The following is a 21,761-nucleotide window of genomic DNA, read 5'->3' as shown; positions in this document are numbered from 1 at the left end:
TGTGCCATTTGCTTGTTTAATTGCTATTAATGCTGTTTAATAGATGTGATTGGCAATTAAACTCTGAGACTTCATTATCAGATGGTATTCTGTCACCTTGTATCGACACGGAACACCCCATGAAGAGAGATTCAGTTTAGTCCATTTCATCGTCAGATCAGCCACCAACCTGCAGACTTGCACCATTTCTTTCCTACTGGCCTACAGTTCCAGTATCCTGTATAGATGCTCACCTATGAACGTAACCCAACTGATGAACGCTATAAATGGCCAGAACTAACTCAGCCAAATAGAATTGAGCCATACTCTCATCAAACTGATCATCATAACGATTCAGGAGTGCCAGCAGGTCACCCCCCGGTTGGTATTCCATTACCTAAAGGCAGAAAAGGCACATTAGTACACATTCTACAACTCTGTGTGCAATTCTGTTCTGTGCAACAAGTAGTTTTGGAGCGTTCCAATAGATCTCCATGCTTCTAAGCTAGGAAAGAAAAAAAAAGGCTATGTTCCCACCCAGAGATCGTTGCCAGAAAGGCAAACATAGTTGGACATCAATTGAGGAGAGTCAAGGAGTCCAGCTGTATAGTCTTGGCTCAAATATAGGTATTTGGTGAAGTATCAAGAGAGCTGATGACACACATGGAACCAGACTGAGCAAGTCAGTACCTTCATATAATACGTGGAGAAAGTTGAAATAAACACATTCTCAAAGGGAATACAAATTTGTCAGGTTGAGGCCAAACCAGAATCATCAAACCACTTTTGAGCAGACTTATGGTTCCAAAATCAGGAGATGGGCAATTCTCCAGTATATAAGGCAGTAAGTAAACAATCCAAAAAGGAGGATTCCTCCAACTACAGTTTTAGATTTTTATTAGGTTCAATATTTATTTGGCATACCGAAAACCAAGTTCACCTTTTAACTCATTTCTTGCTATCTTGACTCCATTCTCTCTCCCCTTGTCCAGTCCCTTCCCACCTACATCCGTGATTCCTCTGACACCCTACATCATATCAACAATTTTCAGATCCCTGGCCCCAACCACCTCCTCTTCACCATGGACGTCCAATCCCTTTACACCTCCATCCCACACCGGGATGGTCTGATGGCTCTCCACTTCTTCCTCGAACAAAGGCCCGAACAATCCCCATCCACCACTACTCTCCTCCGTCTGGCTGAACTTGTTCTCACACTGAACAATTTCTCCTTAAACTCCTCTCACTTCCTCCAAATAAAAGGTGTGGCTATGGGTACACACATGGGCCCCAGCTATGCCTGTCTCCTTATGGGCTATGTGGAACATTCCTTCTTCCAGTCCTACTCCACAACTCTTTCTCCGGTACATTGATGATTACTTCGGTGCTGCTTCATGCTTTCGTCTGGACCTGGAAAAATTTTATTAATTTTGCTTCCAATTTCCACCCCTCCATCATTTTCACATGGTCCATCTCGGACACTTCCCTTCCCTTCCTTGACCTCTCTGTCTCAATTTCTAGTGATAGACTGTCCACCAATGTCCGTTACAAGCCTACCGACTCCCACAGCTACCTCGACTACAGCTCCTCACACCCCGCTTCCTGTAAGGACCCCATCCCATTCTCTCAGTTCCTTCGCCTCTGTCGCATCTGTACTGATGATGCCACTTTCAAAAACAGTTCCTCTGACATGTCTTCCTTCTTCCTTAACCGAGGTTTTCCACCCATGGTGGTTGACAGGGCCCTCAACCATGTCCGGCCCATCTCCCGCGCATCCACCCTCACACCTTCTTCTCCCTCCCAGAAACATGATAGGGTCCCCCTTGTCCTCACTTATCACCCCACCAGCCTCCGCATTCAAAGGATCATCCTCCACCATTTCCGCCTACTCCAGCATGATGCCACCACCAAACACATCTTCCCTTCACCCCCCTGGTGGCATTCCGCAGGGATCGTTCCCTCCGGGACACCCTGGTCCACTCCTCCATCACCCCCTACACCTCAACCCCCTCCCACGGCACCTTCCCATGCAACCGCAGAAGGTGCAAGACCTGCCCCTTTAATTCCCCTCTCCTCACCGTCCAAGGGCCCAAACACTCCTTTCAAGTGAAGCAGCATTTCACTTGCACTTCCCTCAATTTAGTCTACTGCATTCATTGCTCCCAATGCAGTTTCCTCTACATTGGAGAGACCAAACGCAGACTAGGTGACCGCTTTGCAGAACACCTTCGGTCTGTCCACAAGCATTACCCAGACCTCCCTGTCACTTGTCATTTCAACACTCCACCCTGCTCTCTTGCCCACAAGTCTGTCCTTGGCTTGCTGCATTGTTCCGGTGAAGCTCAACGCAAACTGGAGGAACAGCACCTCATCTTCCGACTAGGCACTTTACAGCCTTCCGGAGTGAATATTGAGTTCAACAATTTTAGATCATGAACTTTCTCCTCCAACCCCACCCCCTTTCCAATTCCCCCCCAACTTTTTTTCCAATAATTTATATAGATTTTTCTTTTCCCACCTACTTCCATTATTTTTAAATGTATTTCCATCCATTGTTTTATCTCTACTTTTTAGCCTTTTTTGATTCCTTCACCCCACCCCACCCCCACTAGGGCTATCTGTGCCTTGCTTGTCCTGCTTTCTACCCTTAATTAGCACACTCCTTAGATAATATCTCCACCTTCAACACCTCTTTGTCCTTTTGTCTGTGACATCTTTTGGTTATCTCCACCTATCATTGGCCCTCTATCCAGCTCTACTTGCCCCAACCCCCCTTAAACTAGCTTATATTTCACCTCTCTTCTACTTTTACTTAATTCTGTTGAAGGGTCATTCGGACTCGAAACGTTAACTGTGCTCCTCTCCATAGATGCTGCCAGACCTGCTGAGTTTTTCCAGGTATTTTTGTTTTTGTTTTGGACTTCCAGCATCCACAGTTTTTTGCTTTCACCTTTTAAATAACCTTTATTCAATTATACTAGTGATTTACCCAGGTTTTAGCACAGATCAGCACCCAATTATCCATATAACTAGGTGTACCAATTCCTTTAAAATCAACTTATCCTTTTCGCTTTCCATCAGATCTTCTAAAGCCAATGGGCTAAGTCCACTTTCAAATAGTATCATTACAGCTGGAGTGAAAGCAAGGTGTATGGGGTGTTTTTGACCAGCAGGTTGAGAGCACAGAGTGATGCTGAAGCTTTGAATGAAGCCAAAGTATGTAAAGTGCAATGTATCTTATGCAAGTGAGTTACACTACCAAGGTGTTGCTTCGGTTACCTGCAGTTAGAAGCAGACACTGTCATACACCGAGTAAGAGGGTCAAGCTGGAGAAGTATGCTGGTCAAGAACTCAAATCCTGTGTAAGTAGTTTGGGAAAGGGAAGGACTATACAAAGTTTTATTGTAACTACTGCTCAAATTAGATCTTTTGAATAATGAAGCTTTAATTTATCCTGATGAATGACACACATAACAGCTTTTGCCGGTCTTAGCCTTTGTTTAACACACAGGTGCGCTTGCACACAAATAAAATCTTGCAAGCCTTCTTTAAAAAAAGAGGCAAATGTAGAAGCAATACTTTAAATTTAAATATGCAGTAAACCTCCCAGTTAGGGCATTTTTAAATAGATCTGCCTTTTAGGAAGTCATCATTATTTTAACCTTTCAGTCTCCCAATGATTGATGGCTATTTCAGATTTCCTTTCTTTTGCCATCAACAGAAAAGACTGATCCGCAGGGATTCCCTACAAATCCTCTTGGCGATACTCCCTCTCCCACCCAGTTATCATAGCAAAATCTGAAATCTCTGGTTTCTATGGGGAGCAAGTCTGAAATGATCTGCCACAGGGCAGCAAATATTCAAAATATTTTAACATTCACAGAATCACGCAGTGCAGAAGAGGTCCTTCGGCCCATCGAGTCTGCACTGACACGTGAGAAACACCTGACCTACCTACCTAATCCCATTTACCAGCACTTGGCCCATAGCCTTGAATGTTATGACGGGTCAAGTGCTCATCCAGGTACTTTTTAAAGGATGTGAGGCAAGCCGCCTGCACCACCCTCCCAGGCAGCGCATTCCAGACCGTCACCACCCTCTGGGTAAAGTTTTTCCTCACATCACCCCTAAACCTCCTGCCCCTCACTTTGAACTTATGTCCCCTCATGACTGACCCTTCAACTAAGGGGAACAGCTGCTCCCTATCCACCCTGTCCATGCCCCTCATAATCTTGTACACCTCGATCAGGTCGTCCCTCAGTCTTCTCTGCTCCAACGAAAACATCCCAAGTCTATCCAACCTCTCTTCATAACTTAAATGTTTCATTCCAGGCAACATCCTGGTGAATCTCCCCTGCATCTCCAGTGCAATCACATCCTTCCTATAATGTGGTGACCAGAACTGCACACAATACTCCAGCTGTGGCCTCACCAAGGTTCTATACAACTCCAATATGACCTCCCTACTTTTGTAATCTATGCCTTGATTGATAAAGGCAAGTGTCCCATATGCCTTTTTCACCACCCCACTAACATGCCCCTCTGCCTTCAGAGATCTATGGACACACACGCCAAGGTCCCTTTGTTCCTCAGAACTTCCTAGTGTCATGCCGTTCATTGAATACTTCCTTGTCAAAATACTCCTTCCAAAGTATATCACCTCACACTTTTCAGGGTTAAATTCCATCTGCCACTTATCTGCCCATTTGACCATCCCGTCTATATCTTCCTGTAGCCCAAGACACTCAACCTCACTTTTAACCACCCAGCCAATCTTTGTGTCATCCACAAACTTACTAATCCTACCCCCCACATAGTCATGTCTGTCGTTTATATAAATGACAAATAATAGGGGACCCAGCACAGATCCCTGTGGTATGCCACTGGACACTGGCTTCCAGTCACTAAAGCATCCTTCTGTCATCACCCTCTGTCTCCTACAACTAAGCCAATTTTGAATCCACCTTATCAAATTACCCTGTATCCCATGTTATTTGCCTTCTTTATAAGTCTCCCATGTGGGACCTTGTCAAAGGCTTTGCTGAAATCCATATAAACTACATCAACTGCATTACCCTCTTCTACACACCTCGTCACCTCCTTAAAAAATTCAATCAAATTTGTTAGGCATGACCTCCCTCTGACAAAGCCATGCTGACTATCCCTGATCAAACCTTGCCTCTCCAAGTGGAAATAGATTCTCTCCTTCAGAATTTTCTCCAATTGTTTCCCTACCACTGACATGAGACTCACTGGCCTGTAGTTCCCTGGCTTATCTCTACAACCCTTCTTAAATAGCGGAACCACATTAGCTGTTCTCCAGTCCTCTGGCACCTCCCCCGTGGCCAAAGAGGAATTAAAAATATGGTCCAGAGCCCCTGCGATCTCCTCCCTTGCCTCCCTCAGCAGTCAGGGACACAAATCATCTGATCCTGGAGATTTGTCCACTTTTAAGCCTGCCAACACCTCCAATACCTTGTCACTCCCTATATCAATTTGCTCAGAGTCAGAGGGAGTACAGCTGCATTAGGTTTCAAGGGAGTAAGGTAAGGCTGGATGGCCTCTACTTTAATGCCAGGAATATTACAAGTAAAACGGATGCGTTAAGGGTGAGGATTGACACGTGGAATTGTGATATAGTAGCCATCACTGAGACGTGGTTGAGGGAGGGGCAGGATTGGCAGCTCAACATTCCGGGGTATAGAATCTTCAGGCTAGACAGGGGAGGGGTAAAAGAGGAGGAGGCGTTGCATTATTAGTTAAGGAGTCAGTTACTGCAGTAAGAAGAGATGATATCTTGGAGGGGGCATCGAATGAAACTTTGTGGGTAGAGCTTAGGAATAAAAAAGGGGCAGCCACATTATTAGGCGTTTATTATAGACCCCCAGATAGTCAGCGGGAAATTGAGGAGCAAATATGTGCACAATTTGTGGAGGTGTGTAAAAACAATAGGGTAATTATATTAGGTGATTTCAACTTTCCCAACATTAATTGGGATAGACATAGTGTTAAGCGCTTGGATGGAGTGGCTTTCTTGAAATGTGTACAGGAGAACTTTTTAGGTCAATATATAGAGGGTCCAACAAGGGACACCACATTGCTGGACCTAATTCTGGAGAATGAAGCCGGACAGGTGGCTGAGGTAGTGGTGGGCGAGCATTTTAGCGATAGCGACCACAACATGGTACAGCTTAAGTTTGTTATGGACAAAGAAATCGACAAGTTGCAAAAAAATGTTTTGGATTGGGGGAGAGTGGATTTTAGTAAAATAAGGCAGGATCTGGCCAAGGTAGACTGGGAACAGTTACTTGTGGGGAAATCTACAGAGGAACAGTGGGGGGTGTTCAAAAAGAAAATGGGCGGGGGGGTACAGGCTCAACATGTTCCCTCTAGGGTGATAGGAAGGAGTAACAAGCCCAGAGAACCATGGATGACCATAGATATTCAGGTTACGATGAGAAGGAAAAGAAAGGATTTTGGAAGTACAAGGGAAGCAAATCAGCGGAGGCATTAGTGGAGTACAGAAAGTGCAGGGTGGAGCTTAAGAAAGCAATTAGGAGAGCAAAGAGGGGATATGAGAAAGCTCTGGCTGGTAAAAGTAGGGAAAATCCCAAGATATTCTATAAGTATATCAATGGGAAGAGGATAACCAGGAAAAGAGTAAGGCCCATAAGGGACCAAGGGGGCAATCTATGGGTGGAGCCAGAGGACATCGGTAGAGTGTTGAACGAATACTTCACATCCGTCTTCACCCAAGAGAACGAGGATGAAGATATCAAACTCAGGGAGAGAGACTGCGAGATTCTTGAGCAAATTCAGATAATGCCCTCACTTTTTCTTTCTTTAAGACTAATGTTACAACTTCATTCATAACTAACCAATGTGTCCGTGTCCAAAGAAATTAAGGCTCTTCCCTAGTTTTGCATGGAATTTTCAACTTTTAATCCCTGCTGAGAGGGCGCTGACACTTCCAGCTGGCTTTGGTGAAGACGGATGTGAAGTATTCGTTCACATACTGGGGACATGACACTAAGGGTATAATAGATCTCGGGAGGGCAGAAAAGGTGAGTGGCCTAACACTTCTGAGGTGTAAAGCCCCACACTCCGAGTTACCCAGCATTCTCCAGCACAGCACTCCTCTGGTCCTCGGCCCAACCATCTTCAGCTGCTTCATTAATAACCTTCCCTCCAACATAAGGTCAGAAGTGGGGATGTTTGCTGATGTTTGCACAATGTTTAATACCATTCACAACTCCTCAAAGGCTGAAGCAGTCGGTCTCCACATGCAGCAAGACCTGCACAACATTCATGCTTTTGGTGATAAATGACAAGTAACATCCACACCACGCAATGCCATGCAATGACCATCTCCAACAAGAGAGAATCTAACTATTTTGTTTTGACATTCAACAGCATTATCATCACTGAATCCCCAAAAATAACATTGAGAGCTACTCTTGACCAGAAACTTAACCGTACAGGGTGTTGCTACAAAGCAAAACAAAGGTTGGGACCTCTACAACAAGTAACTCATCTCCTGCTTCCCCAAAACCTGTCCACCATCTACAAGGCACAAGTCAAGAGTGTGATGGAATACTCTCCACTTGCCTGGATGAGTGCAGCTCCAACAACATTCAAGAAGCTCAACACCATCCTAGACAAAGCAGTCTGCTTGATCAGCAGCACCTTTCAATCCCGCAATCTCTACCACCTAGAAGTACAAGGACTGCAGGCCCATGGGAGCACCACCACCTAAAGCTCCCCTCCAAGTCACATTCCATTCTGACTTAGAAACATGTGTCATTGAGTCAAAATCCTGGAATTCCCTCCATAACAACACTGTGGGTGTACCTACAGCACTGTGGGTGTACCTACAGCACTGTGGGTGTACCTACAGCACATGGACTGCAGCAGATCAAGGCGACAGGCAGCTCATTGCCATCTTCAAGAAAGTTAGGGATGGGCCATAAATGATGGCCTTGCCAGTGACACTCTCATCCTGTAAACAAATAAAAAAAACCTTGGAGCTCCACCCAATCCTCTTTCCAGGCAACTCACATTTGCATCCAAGCAGCTAACACTCACACGGAGCCTCATCTTATTGCCGTCATGCCCATACCTCACAGCCAACCTCTACAAATATTGTTCTTCTCTCCACTCCACATAAGCCTAAATCCTCTGCTTTTGCAAGGAGAGAAAGAGAGCAAACTATCTTGGGAGAGGGAGAGACCTAGAGGATGGGTGGCCCTCCAGTGTCAGACACATTAACAGTCACAGGCAATACATGCCCACCTTCCCCACTGGGAATGAAGTCTAGTTTCGGGAGGCTGCAGATGTCAGCAACAACCTGCCATGAAAACCTGAGTCTCCTAAGGCACTGGCGCTTAGACATGCCCAGAGAGTTGATCCTCTGCCTGTAGATCTTGGGTTGGGATCTTGCCTACTTGGAGTCAGATCTCTATGTCCATCCCCTCTACCTTGTGGAGTGTCATGTGGCTGGTGCTGTTGCTGCTCCTCTTATTCTTCATCAGAGATGCAAAGGAGAGCTGCATAAGCTTCTCCTATGTTGTGGCAAAAGCTGACAACAGGGAAGTGCAACTGAAAGTGACTGAAGTGCAAGGCAGGTGAAGTGGTTTCAAAGAAGTTGGCAATCACCTGTCGAGCACTTGGAGAAGCCCCATGCACAGCAGTCTCACCTGGATATGGCTGCAGCTTTTCAGTTTTACAGATCAAAGGCTTCCCAGCCTGTCAATTTCACTTAAAACAAACCCCTGCTGCATAGACCCTGGAGAGTTGCTGACAACTGGGAAAATAGATCCACTGGCTGTAAAAGCCAAATGTTAAAGAGATCCCTAATTGCCTGTTTGCATAATATGACTAACTCTCCGACAGCTTCAAAGGAGCACTCTGCTCACCTTCAAACCCATCCGGGTGAAACCTGGAAAAGGGTAGGATTGATGTCAGAATCCAGACCCAACACCACTTTGAGGAATTAACTCCCCAATGCACCCAAGCCCACCTCCCCTTCCTTGCCTGTGAAAAATCCCCTCTTGGGAAACTCTTTCGAGTTATCAACAGTCACAGATTGCAACTCTTTCGAGTACAATCACAGTTCTTGGTTTCCGGGAGTGGGACATGAACCCACAACCCTCTGATTCAGAGGCGAGGGTGCTATGAACTGAGCCACAGCTGACACCTCCCCCCTCTTGGGAATATGAATGCATCCTAGGTAAGTGTTAATTGTATATTAATTGGGTGTTTAACTGTACGCAGGTAGTGGGCATTATCTGGGGATTCACTTGTGCTCCTCCATTTATGTGCAGACTGAAACTGTTGGGTTTGGAGATGGATGTTTGTGATGTGCCTCACATAAATAAAAGCTGATATGTCTAGACTCTAATTCCATCCTTTACTACTTGGCTATCTAGAGTGCAATCAGTTTTGGAATAACAAACTACTGTGTCCATGTGTTGCTGAGTATTAGCATCATGACATCATCCCCTTAGCAATGGAAAGGATACAGACTGCCAGCCAATTACAATTTTAAGCCAGTAGAAAATCTGTGCATTGCTTAACTAAACACAGATTCTACCTGTTGGAAGTAAGTAAACAACATTCTTCTGAATTCTTCCCCTCTCTCTCACCAAAAAATATAAATATCTGCTTAAAAATCAAACTGTTCCATGATGCTCTACAAAATGCGCACACATTGATTCAAAGATCACTAGTGACATCCCATGGCAGAAAACATGTTACACACTTCTTTTTTAAACAATGGTCACAGTTTAAGAGCAAAGCAATAATGTTCATCTGTATAGATTTTTTTTGACACAAATGTGTCACATTCGTGCAGACCTATATTTACACAGACTCCTATGTCTATATTGCCCTGTTTAGGTTACATGTGGCACAATTTGAAATGAGCAGCAATTATACAGCACCTTGTGTCAGTCTAGAGTGGTTTAGAAACTTGATTTTCTATGCACACCCACTACAATTTGTGCAGTGATTTATGCAATGACTACCAACTAAATGTGTCCATTATGCTTAAATTGTAAGAGCATAAAAAATGAGAGCAGGCGTGGGCCAGCCATGCATCACCCAGAGATTGCTCCGCCATTCAATTAAGGTCACGACTGATCTTCTACCTCAACTCCACTTTCTTGTCCGATCCCCATATCCCTGAATTCCCTTTATGTCCAAAAATCTATCAGTGCTGTATATAATCTTCAACTAAGCATTCACAGTCCTCCATGGTAGAGAATTCCAAAAGATTCACAATCCTGAGTGAAGAAATTTCTTCTCATCTCAGTTGTAAATCGCCAACCACTTATCCCGAGACTATGACGCCTAGCTTTGGACTCTGCAGGGGAAAACAGCTTCTCAGCATCTACCCTGACAAGCCCTGAGAATGTTATACTTTTCAATGAGATTACCTCTCATTCTTCTAAACTCCAGAGAATATAGGCCCATTCTATTCAGTCTTTTCCTATAGGATAATCCTCTCACCCCAGGAGTAAATTTAGTTAATCCTGGTTGCACCTTTTCCATGGCAAGTATATCCTCTCTTTAGTAAGGAGACCAAAACTGGGCACAGTATTCCTATGTGATCTTCCTAAAGCCTGATATTGTTGCAGCCTAACTTCCTCACTCTTGTATTCCAACCCCTTGCAATGAAGGTTAATATTTGCCTTCCTAATTCCATGCCATACCTGAATGTTAACCTTTTGTTATTTGTGAAAAAGGACACCCAAATACCTCGACATACCAATATTTACTCGTCTTTCACCTTTTGAAAAAAATACTCTACCAGAGTGGATAATTTCACATTTCCCCACATTATACTCCATCAGCCACCTTCCTGCCCACTCACTCAACCAGTTTATGTTCCTTTGCAGGTTCTTTGCGTCCTCCTTGCTGTTTACTTTCCAAACTAGCTTTGTATGGTCAGCAAACTTGGATATATTACACTTGGCCCCCTTACCTAAATCATTGATATAGATTGTAAATAGCTGAGGCCCAAGCACGGATCCTTGCAGCATCCCACTTGTTACAGTGTACCAAAAAAATGACCCTTATATTGCTGCCCCCTGTTTTCTGTATGTTAACCAATCCTCAATCCAAGGATTTTTTTTTTAAAAACACAGCTATTGCACCTGCTGGGAATGCAACTGTGTGCACACTAGGTGTAGATAGAGTAAGACTTGGCTGTGATGCTCCCCTGAGCTATGCCTGCCAAACTTCACAGTCTAGGTTCAACCATGACAGAGGACTATTTGGGTAAAATAGTTGAGAGCACCCAGCACCCATCGACACTTGGCCCCGTTAAGGAGTGAGAAACGGATTTGGGTAAATGCTCTTGAAATGAAAATAAATCAATGATGTTGATGGTTTACCCTTCTTCTTAAATTGCTGACTATTTTGCCAAGGACAATTTAATGGACACCAGCAGCCCTCTATACACATAGCTAGTGATGAGCAGGGTAGATAGCCCTTTTCCAATGTTTGCCAAGTTTGATGCTTTTCCACCTACTCACCAGATAGATATAAGTCTTGTCCTGAAATACATACTGTAGTGGTGGCAGCCAAGGGCTGGTACTGCGTGACAGGATACTGCATTCCTCCTCAAAAAACACCGCCTGTCGACCAAGAAAAAATATCAAAGAGTGGGATGGGTAAAGCTTGCAAACAGCAATAAAGCTGTATAAGCCAACTCCAAACCACACAAACAATAGATCATAAACTTACTGGAGTTATTAAAATCACACACTGATGTAATAAAATCAGTACTTTACATATGCCACATATAATTCACTATCTAACTTTCACAAAGTGCACAACAATTTATTTTGTTCTTTTTTAAAATCTGTTTAAGCTCCAATTCTTCCTTTCTCCACTTTTTCCTTTAATCTTTTCATGTTACAAATTTCTTGGGCTGATAGGAGAAGCTGTCTCATTTCAGGATCCTATGCTCTTTGAATAACCATGAAGAAGCCATTAAGAGCAGTGCAACAGCTAATCCTCTCTCTGTTCAAAGATTTCCCCAACTGACCAGGTTCCTCGTGTTGGTCTGGTTTCCTCTTCCCCCAGACGCCCAACCAGAATTTGCTGTGGCATTTTAAAAATTAATATATTTAAAATATATATATATGTACCCTGAGAAGCTCGGGCAACGTTCCCCAGTCTGCTTGGTCAACGAACAATCAGGTTTTCCGAGCAATTTGTCAATTCCACCATCATCTGTATATTTCTTCTCTTTCAATGACCCCCACCTGCATAACTACTCAAGATGGTGAACTATGTAATGGGGAAAAGGAGGGGAAGAATGCTTTCCTACTCCACTCTGGCCAAGACGAACACCATGGAAAAGGATTGTCAGACAAGGCCCAATGCCAACCAGGAAGAACACTCTTGCAACATGGGCCAGTGAGCCAGTTAATTCAGTGGCATCGTCTTTCAATAACATTGCAATAATGAAGTACAAGTGCTTAGCAAGGCTGTTGCTCCACAAATGGGAAACTTTAAGTGTACATACTCTCAGCAAAGCCTTGTATCCATAGTGATACTATCATGTGACAACTATTTGCCTAGTGCAATCATCAGTAGATATTTTTTATAACAGGCATCTCATACATTCTGAAAGACAAGCCCCAAACTTCAAAAAAGTATTAATAATATTGAAAAATACTAATAATTTTTGAAGATAGGGGCTTGCCTTTAGTTATCTCTGATACAGTATTAAGTATCCCAGCTCCAATTAAGATTCAGAAAAAATTCTTCATAACTTTATAAACTTGTAATCAATACAGTCAATTAAATATTCAAAACCTTGGTGTTTCGGAGTCAAGAACAGGAGGCTGGAGTACACTGTCACTTCGTTCCGAGAATATATTTTAAAGCAGCCCAGGCAAGGGCCCTACATAAATTCAATTTGAGACCAGCAATGGAAATGTTGCACAGGAGAAGCTGGGGAGAATTGGGAAAATAAGATGGAGCAATTTGGAGACTAAAGTTAGGGCAGAGTGCTCTACCCTGCATGTGACCTGTGGTGCATCCGACAGAGACGGTAAGTACCCAAGCTAGAAAACATTCCATTCCCCAGCAAACAAATCTCACATAGTTAAGCTAAGAAAACAATTTTTAGAGCAATGGCAGCAATAAAGTGAGCTTTGACAATCAACCTGTGCATAAAAGGCCCAGAATATGAACTAACCAACTCCCTCTGTAGGAGAATTGGATCATATACATCGATTGGGATACCTTAAAGGATCAATACATGAAAACTTGGAATAACTTCAAACTGTATTATATTTGAATTTTCTTGGACAAAGGAGGGACTTGTTGACTTATCCAATAATCAATCATATATGGCTATAATTGATTAACTAACAGCTGAGCCAATCTCCAAGTCCTGTAGCTGTCTTACAAAACAATACTAAGATCCCACCTAAATCTACAGTATAGATAATCATCTTACATTATCCTGTCCGATCAGCGCTTGCTTATTCATCACTTTCATTGCATAAACATCGTTGGTGGCTTTTTCTCGTACAACCTGCATTTCCGCAAAAATACCACGACCAATCACGCTTTTCACTTCAAAATCATCAGCGCAGGGTTGCAACTCCCGTATCTCAGTCAGGGTATCTTTGTCTGCAGATAGAAAAGAGACTTTGAATCAACTGAAATAAAAACACCCACATCAAATGCAACACCAACACGGGTATTTAAAACGTTACCTGGGCTGAACATCGTTAAATTGGTCGTTATTATACTGCCTGCATGATTCACCGAACTGCAGCACTCCATGTGGAGCAAACCAGGGCTCAGAATTTTAGTGCTGTTTGGAATTGTTCTGCTCAAAAACAGGGGGTGTGAAAGTGGAAGGCCTCTTTTTCTCTCTCACTCGAACACACACACAGTCTCTAGCTGTTGGATGACTTGCCTGTGTGGGTGAGTGGGAGAGAGAACACCCACTCACTTAGGTTCCAGCACATTCTATTTGATCTCTCATTGGTTCCAATGCGTCCTCTCCTCTTGCTTACATGTTAACTGACTATCCACTGAGCTTCTGGCCAATACCAAACAACATAAGTAAACTTTAAATTGTTTTAATTTACTGTTAATTTGTGCTCATTTAATATACTTCTGCTCATCATATTTTATTCCAAAGGATTCCTCATGCAAGGAGGATGGGAACAGAACAGAATTGAGATGATATACTATCAGTACAGCCTGAAGAGGCTGGGGCTCTTTTTTCCAGAAAAGAGTAGACAGAGGGGTAACATGGAGGTTTTTAAGATTATGCCAGGGCTTCATAGGATAAACAAAGGGAAAATGTTTCTACTTGAGGGAGGTGAGAGACACCAAAGCTAGGGACATAAATATGAGATAGCCACTAATAAATCCAAATAAGGGAATTCATGAAAACCTTCTTTACTCACAAGGGTAAGAATGTGGAACAGGGTAACACAATGCATTGTTGAGCAGAATAGCGTGTGGAGCATAAACACTGGTATAGGCCAGATGAACAGAATGGCCTATTTCTGTGTTGTCTACTCTATGTAATTTTATGCATAACACAATGCAATAAACAGACAAAAGTCTGGGTTTCAAAAATTGGTGGGGGTGGGGTGGTGGTGACATGGATGCAGTGGTTAGGTAAATGAATAATATTAATTCTCAGTAATGACTCTGTGGATTCATTAGCTCCAGTTAAGGAAAAGTGTATTCTATTGAATTATCCATTAACTAGCATCTCCAATTTGTCCCTTGCAATTATTTTTTGTGGTTTTGAACTGGAAATATAGAGCTCGAGAGCAAACATTTTGTTTCTCCTCCCTTCTCCCATAGGATTGTGTAAAGTACTTTATATCGCACATCAGAAGTCGGAAACAATATGTGCAGCCAGCTATCTCTGATCAACATTAACCTGAATGCACCTTAACTAGGGCAGTTGCAAGAGGTCCAGGAATATGGATATCGCTCCCTGTAAAGCAATTAGAGGGTAATTAAGAGTACAAGTTTCCTTTAACATTACAATGCCTGATTTCTCTCTATATCAAGAATCATTGTAATTCAGCTCATGTTTGTTGTACACAGCTAAGCAACAGTGAAATAAACTTAGCTTACATTATAAAACCTCAATATAGGAAAATGGAGGGAAGAGTTTGTGAGACAGCAAAGCAATAACTACATACAATAATTCAAGCTTTAGGTTTGATCCACTGTACAAAAAAAAAGCATGAGTTTTCCAAACCAATTACAGTGTAGTACTCACACTTATTCACAAAGTTGGCCACATGTTTAATTTTCATCAGCTCAGGACTATTACATTCATCAAAGAGAACAAAAATTGCATCAATGAGTCCCTCTCTGGTCAATAGGCAGGAAGACTGCTGCTGTGTCCGACCCAGAAATGGAGTCTTTCCCTGTTGACAAAGTGCAATGAAAATTGGTAAATCCCCAACAGATTACCCACACTATCAAAGGCATATGAGTTATAAAGTAACAATAAGTAGCATTTATGTAGCACCTATAATATAGTAAAATGTCCCAAGGTGCTTCGCAGGACCATTCTCAAACATTTGACACCAAGTCGCATAAGGAGATATACGAACATACGAATTAGGAGGGGTAGACCCCTCGGCCCCTCGAGCCTGCTCTGCCATTCAATAAGATCATGGCTGATCTGATTGTAACCTCCTGCCTACCCCGATAACCTTTCACCCCCTTGTTTATCAAGATTCTATCTACTTCTGCCTTAAAAACATTCAAAGGCTCTACTTCCACCGCCTTTTGAGGAAGGGAGTCCCAAAGACTTACTAGCCTCAGAGAAAAAACATTTCTCCTCATCTCTGTCTTAAATGGGTGACCTCTTATTTTTAAACAGTAACCCCCTAGTTCTAGATTCTCCCACAAGAGGAAACATCTTCTCCACATCCACCCTGTCAAGGCCCCTCAGGATCAATTAAATCACCTCTCATCCTTCTAAACTCCAGTGGCTACAAGCCTGCCCTGTCCAACCTTTGCTCATAAGACAACCCACCCATTCCTGGTATTAGTCTAGTAAACCTTCTCTGAATTGCTTCTTAAGCATTCACATCCTTCCTTAAAGAGACCAATACTGTACCCAGTCCTCCAGATATATCTTTTGAGTATCCTGTTAAATATTAAGACAGATGACCAAAAGCTTGGTCAAAGAGGTAGGTTTTAAAGAGAGTCTTAAGGGAAGAGAGAAAGGTCAAGAGGTGGAAACTTTTAGTGAGGAACATCCAGAGTTTAGGGCTGAGACAGCTAAAAGCATGGCCGACACTGATGAAGCACTTAAAATCAGGGATACACTAGAGGTCAGAATTGAAAGAGCACAAGAGATCAGAGAGGCTGTAAGACTGGAGAAAGTTACAGAAATGGGGAAGGACAAGGCCACGGAGGAATTTGAAACAAGATGGGAATTTTAAAATTGAGGCATTCCCGGAATAGGAACCAACTGGGTCACCAAGCACTGGGTTAAATGGATGAACGGGGCTGGTGCAAGTTAGGGTGCAGGCAGAAGGTTTTCAGAAATTTTAAGTTTAGGTAGGGTGGAAGATGGGAGGCCAGCAAGGAAAGCAGTGAAATAATCATCTAGAGGTTAAAAAAAAAGGAATGGATGAGGGTTTCAGCAGCAGATGATTAAGGTAGGGGCAGAGTCGGGGAACGTTGCAGAGATGGAAATAGATAGCCTTGATGATGGCACAGATACATGGTCAGAATCTCATCTAGGGATTAATACTATACCAAGATTGTGAACAGTCTAGTTCGGCCTCTGTTGCTGGAGAGAAGGATTGAATAAGTGGCTAGAGAACAGAGTTTGTGGTGGGGTCCAAAGGCTCTGGCTTAAGGCTCCCAATATTTAGTTGGAAGAGATTTCTATTCATCCAGCACTGGACGTCAGACTAGCTGTCTAATAATTTAGAAGCAGTGCTGGGGCTGAGAGAGGTAGTGGTGCTGAGGTAGAGCTAGGTCTCATCGGCAGACAGGTGGAATCTGACGTGTTTTTGGATGATGTCGTCATGTAGATCATGTAGATCAGAATTATAAGGTGGTCAAGGATAGATCCTTGGGGGATTCCAGAAGCAACGGTGCAAGTGGGGAGAGGAGCCATTTCAGGTGATTCTACAGTTAGGACTGGATAGATAAGAATGGGTCCAAAGTCGATGACCTCACATCAGATAACATTGAAATCCATTTGTCACAGTTTTGCCCATTCATTTAATCCAATATCTCTGTAATTTTATGCTTCCATCTACACTTCTTGTAATGCCTCCTCTCTTAGCGTCATCAGCAAATTTGGAAATGTAGCTTTCTATCCCATGATTAGTAATGAATAAATACAAATGAATATTTGAGGCCCCAACACAGATCCTTATGGGCACCACTAGTACCTGCCAATTAGAATACTTGCCCATTATCCCTTATCTCTATCTCCTGCTGCTCAGCCCATTTCCTAACCAGGTCAATAACTTGCTTTCAATTCCATGAGCTTCAACTTTAGCTAACAGTCTCTTCAATCTGGTTGGTTAAGGCGATGCACAAGGCACCACACTGAAATGTATTTCTAATTACCGCAAGTACAGTGCAAAAGCCCAGAGATAGTTTGTGGGCAAGTGCTGACCTTAAACTATGTGCCAATTAGTTAGCATAAAGTTGCAAGCTAAGATAAAAAGAAAAACCTTGCACTTATATATCCTTAAGTCACGAAAGGCACTATAACAAAATATTTTATTCATTTAAATATTTCTGAAATATAAATCACTGTTGTAACGCAGGGAATGCAGAAGGAGAAATACAGCAAGGGCCCACTAACAGCAATGTGATAACTAGATAATCTGTTCTAGTGATGTTAAGGAATGAATGTGGACAGGACACAGGGGTCTCCCCTTCCCTACTTCATGAAATTCTTTTACATCCATCTTGGAGGACAACCAGGGCTTCAAGTTTAAATCTGATCTGAAAGCCAGTATCTCAGACTCTCAGGTGGTAAATGCAGGAGATTTCCTTGCCCATGTTCACTCCGACGCCCTGAGACTACATGGGGTCTGGAATCAATGTTAAGGACTCCCAGGGCAACTCCCTCCTGACTGCATCACCACCTCTGGTGGGTCTGTCCTGCTGGTGGGACAGGGCATACCAAAGAATGCCGATGGAGGAATCTGTAACATTGGGTATAATTTGGTAAGTTCAGGTGGTTGCTTGACTAGTCTGTGAGACAACTCTCCCAATTTTAGCACAAGCTGTTAGTAGGGAGGGCTTTGCAGGGTGTGCCATTGTCATTTCTGATGCCTAGATCAACACCGGGTCCTATTTTCTTCTTATTCAGCTTTTCTGTAGTGGTTTTATACAACCAAGTGGCTTGCTCGGCCATTTCAGAGGGCTATTAAGAGTCAACCACATTGCTGTGGGTCAGGAGTCACCAGTAGGCCATTACAGGAAAAGACCAGCAGATTCCCTTTCCTAAAGAATATTAGTGAGCCGGATGGACTTTTTACAACAATCCAATGGTTTCAAGGCTACAATTACTGCGACTAGCCTTTAATTCCAGATGTTTATTAATAAAATATAAATTCTGCTAGCTATCATAGTGATTTTGAACTCATGCTCCCATAGCATTAGCCTGGGCCTCTGGATTACTTGTCCAGTAACGTTACCATTACTCCACTGTCCCTCTATAGGGGAGCTCTTAACATTGTCCCAATACACTGTCCGATGTATTGAGCAACAGAAGCTTAACCTTCACTTAAGCCACATGGCGTTTGACTAGGATGGTCAATTTGACAGAACAGAGACAATGTGCTCCATGTACAGGACATTGGTGCACAATGTTGATACAAGGCAACAAAAATGGAAAATGTTCCATTACCAGCAAAAATATTTCAACTTCAAATAAAAATCAAGAAAAAATATAAAGCATGCATTACACAGCATTATCCTTTCTACCTGGAATCCAAAGTTTAAACATGCAGTTAACAGTAACACTGCCTCACAATAAGTCATCATTAAGAGAAGGTGCAATGCACTAACGGTCATCAACAACAGATGCAAGCGTCACTCAAAATTAAGGGACATCTTCAAGCCACTAAATTTAATTAATATAAACATGCATTTTAGCCTTCAGTAAAAATAAGGAAGACATCCCAAATTTTATTAAGAAACTCAATTTAACTCCCCAAAATTGTAGGTGAGTACCACCAATTAATTTAAGGGCGGGGAAAATGAGAAAGGGTCTTTTCAATATCTGACCACCTTTCCTGAAATCAAATATTAATAGAGCGGGAACAAATCTTACATCACCTTTAGCAAATGTCTGCATTTTTTCAGTTACCTAGCTGGTACATATTCCCCGGCAAGTGCTCAATACCTAACAACTTTTATCTAATATCACAATTTGTCCGGTCATTTTCTGCTCATTGACATATGATTTTCATGTACATTTTAAATCCCAGTGTTCTGTCTAACATTGAAGGGAATTTTGTAAATTCCAGCTACCCCAATAACCTCACTGGTCTGTTGGCATGAAACCCCAGATTGCACAGAACTGTGAACAGCCCCAATTTCAAGGGGGAAAAAAAAGGTCTTCCAGGTCATCCATAAATTTAGAGTGGTGCATCTGGGGTTATTAGTACTCATTCAATAGATGTTCACTTATGCCTGAGAGCATACAGTTACCATAAGCTGAATTAACTGACTCAAGGCACTTAGGGCGGAGATGGTGGTGTATTGATAATGTCACTGGACTAGTGCTCCAGAAGCCCAGGCTAACGCTCTTGGGACACTGGTTCAAATCCCACCACGGCAGCTGGTGGAATTTAAATTCAATTAATAAAATCTGGAATTGAAAGCTAGTATCAGTAATGGTGGCCGTGAAACTATCACTGACTACTGCAAAAACACATCTTGTTCACCAATGAAATCTGCCATCCGTGCCTGGTCTGGTCTACATGTGACTCCAGATCCACAGAAACGTGGTTGACTCTTAACTGCCCTCTAAAATGGTCCAGTAAAGCCAGTCAAGGGCAATTAAGGATGGACAACATGGCTTGCCACACCCCATCAAAGAATAAAGGAAGACAACATCCAACTATGTCAGTATTGCTTTGAGAGGTCTGGTGGTTGTGAAAAATACTATCTATATGGAAGTCTTTTTCACCAATATTAATCTCTTATACACAAATGCTACTTTTACACCAATCTTCCTGTCTTTTACATCTGGTTTGAATGCATTTACTCATCTCAATCTGTCTTGAGCATAAAAACTCACCAACCTGGAAAAATAGATTCATCCTGGAACAGCGATTGGTGATTGGTTCACCTGCCCCAAATTCCAGAAGGCCGCGACCGCCATATTTAAACTTCAACATTGTTCTAGGTTTCAGCAAAGAAAAAAGGAAAAAATTATTTTCAATAACTGAAATGGCAGTTACAAATATTGCTTTTCCTCCTTTTTTTCTGTGGTAGCTGAAGCGACAATACCGAGGAACAGAACATTCTCATAACACCATGTGATGTAGATATACAAGGCTGTTATATGATACTAAATCAAATGGCATCGAATAAACTACGGAGCAAAAAAAAATACATAACTAGTCAAACAAATTCAAAAGAGGAAATGTTTAGGGCAGCAATTCTTCAGGTCTGGCTCTAACCTCCACAGTAATTTGGAGTGTTGCTGTCAACCTCCACAAAAGACAGTAAAAACCCAATGTGAGATGGGAACATTTCTCCTGCCTGTCCTCAGCCTCCAGTCATGGACTGGAACCGCAGAATGATCTGCACTGTTAATGCTTGGGCGGTAAACAGTGCCAGTGCCCGTGGCGGGGGGGGGGGGGGGGGTGGCTAAACATTGCCCGGGGGTGTGCTAAACGGTGCATGAGCCCGGGGCTGGGGAGGGGGGGTGCGCTAAACGGTGCCCGTGCCTGGGGGGTGGGGGGGGCGGCTAAATGGTGCCTGTGCCGGGGGGGGGCTAAACGGTGCCCGTGCCGGGGGCTGGGGGGGGGGGGGGGGGTAAACAGTGCCCGTACCCAGGGCGGGGGACCAATCGGTGCCCTTGGGGGGGGGGGGGGGGAGGGGGTGCTAAACAGTGCCCAGAGGGAGGGGAGTTGGGGGTACTGGACAGTGCCCAGGCCCGGGCGTGCGGCTAAACTGTGCCAGTGCCTGGGGGGGTATACAGTGCCCATGCCCGGGGCAGGGTGGTTAAACAGTGCCCATGCCCAGGGGTGGCTAAACAGTGCCCATACCCGGTGTAAACAGTGCCCGGGAGGGGCTAAACAATGTCTGGGTCTGCCAGCAGCTAAACAGTGCCCGGGGGCGGGGGGGCGGGGGGGGGGTTAAACAGTGCCCGGGGGCGGATAAACCAGTGCCCGGGGTAAACCGTGCCCCGGGGAGGGGTAAACCGTGCCCCGGGGAGGGGTAAACCGTGCCCCGGGGAGGGGTAAACCGTGCCCCGGGGAGGGGTAAACCGTGCCCCGGGGAGGGGTAAACCGTGCCCCGGGGCCGGAGTGGGAGGGTAAACAGTGCCCGGGGGCGGGGGTAAATATTGCCCGGGGGCGGGGGTAAATATTGCACTCTAGGTAACTGTGGCTCTCGCGGGGCTCGGAAGGCTGGTTACCTGTTCAGTCCAGGCTGCGGCAGCTCGGTCACTCTCCAGCCTTCAAACCACCCGGGTTTCGGGATCACACTGGATTCATTCCCACTTCCCGCCCGATCCTAACGGATTCCTGGTCGCTTTGCCTTCCCTTTCCTTC

General features: G+C 43.8%; 1 protein-coding gene across 1 annotated transcript in view; it reads right to left on the bottom strand.

The window, feature by feature from the left end:
* Positions 1-21,761, bottom strand: part of LOC144687612 (citron Rho-interacting kinase-like) — a 215,439-nt gene extending 193,678 nt beyond the window's left edge. The window contains exons 1-6 of the mRNA XM_078553958.1: positions 21,626-21,761; positions 20,283-20,382; positions 15,260-15,410; positions 13,457-13,632; positions 11,517-11,618; positions 234-376 (exon numbers count right to left, since the gene is read on the bottom strand). Of these exons, the coding sequence (XP_078410084.1) occupies positions 234-376; positions 11,517-11,618; positions 13,457-13,632; positions 15,260-15,410; positions 20,283-20,378 (668 nt within the window). The 5' untranslated portion in view covers positions 20,379-20,382; positions 21,626-21,761. The remainder of the gene's footprint in view (positions 1-233; positions 377-11,516; positions 11,619-13,456; positions 13,633-15,259; positions 15,411-20,282; positions 20,383-21,625) is intronic.

The sequence above is a fragment of the Cetorhinus maximus genome, chromosome 12 (genome assembly GCF_964194155.1).
Source record: "Cetorhinus maximus chromosome 12, sCetMax3.hap1.1, whole genome shotgun sequence".
NCBI lineage: Eukaryota > Metazoa > Chordata > Chondrichthyes > Lamniformes > Cetorhinidae > Cetorhinus > Cetorhinus maximus.
Note: the sequence above shows the minus strand (reverse complement) of the source record. Positions and strands in the feature narration are given on the sequence as shown.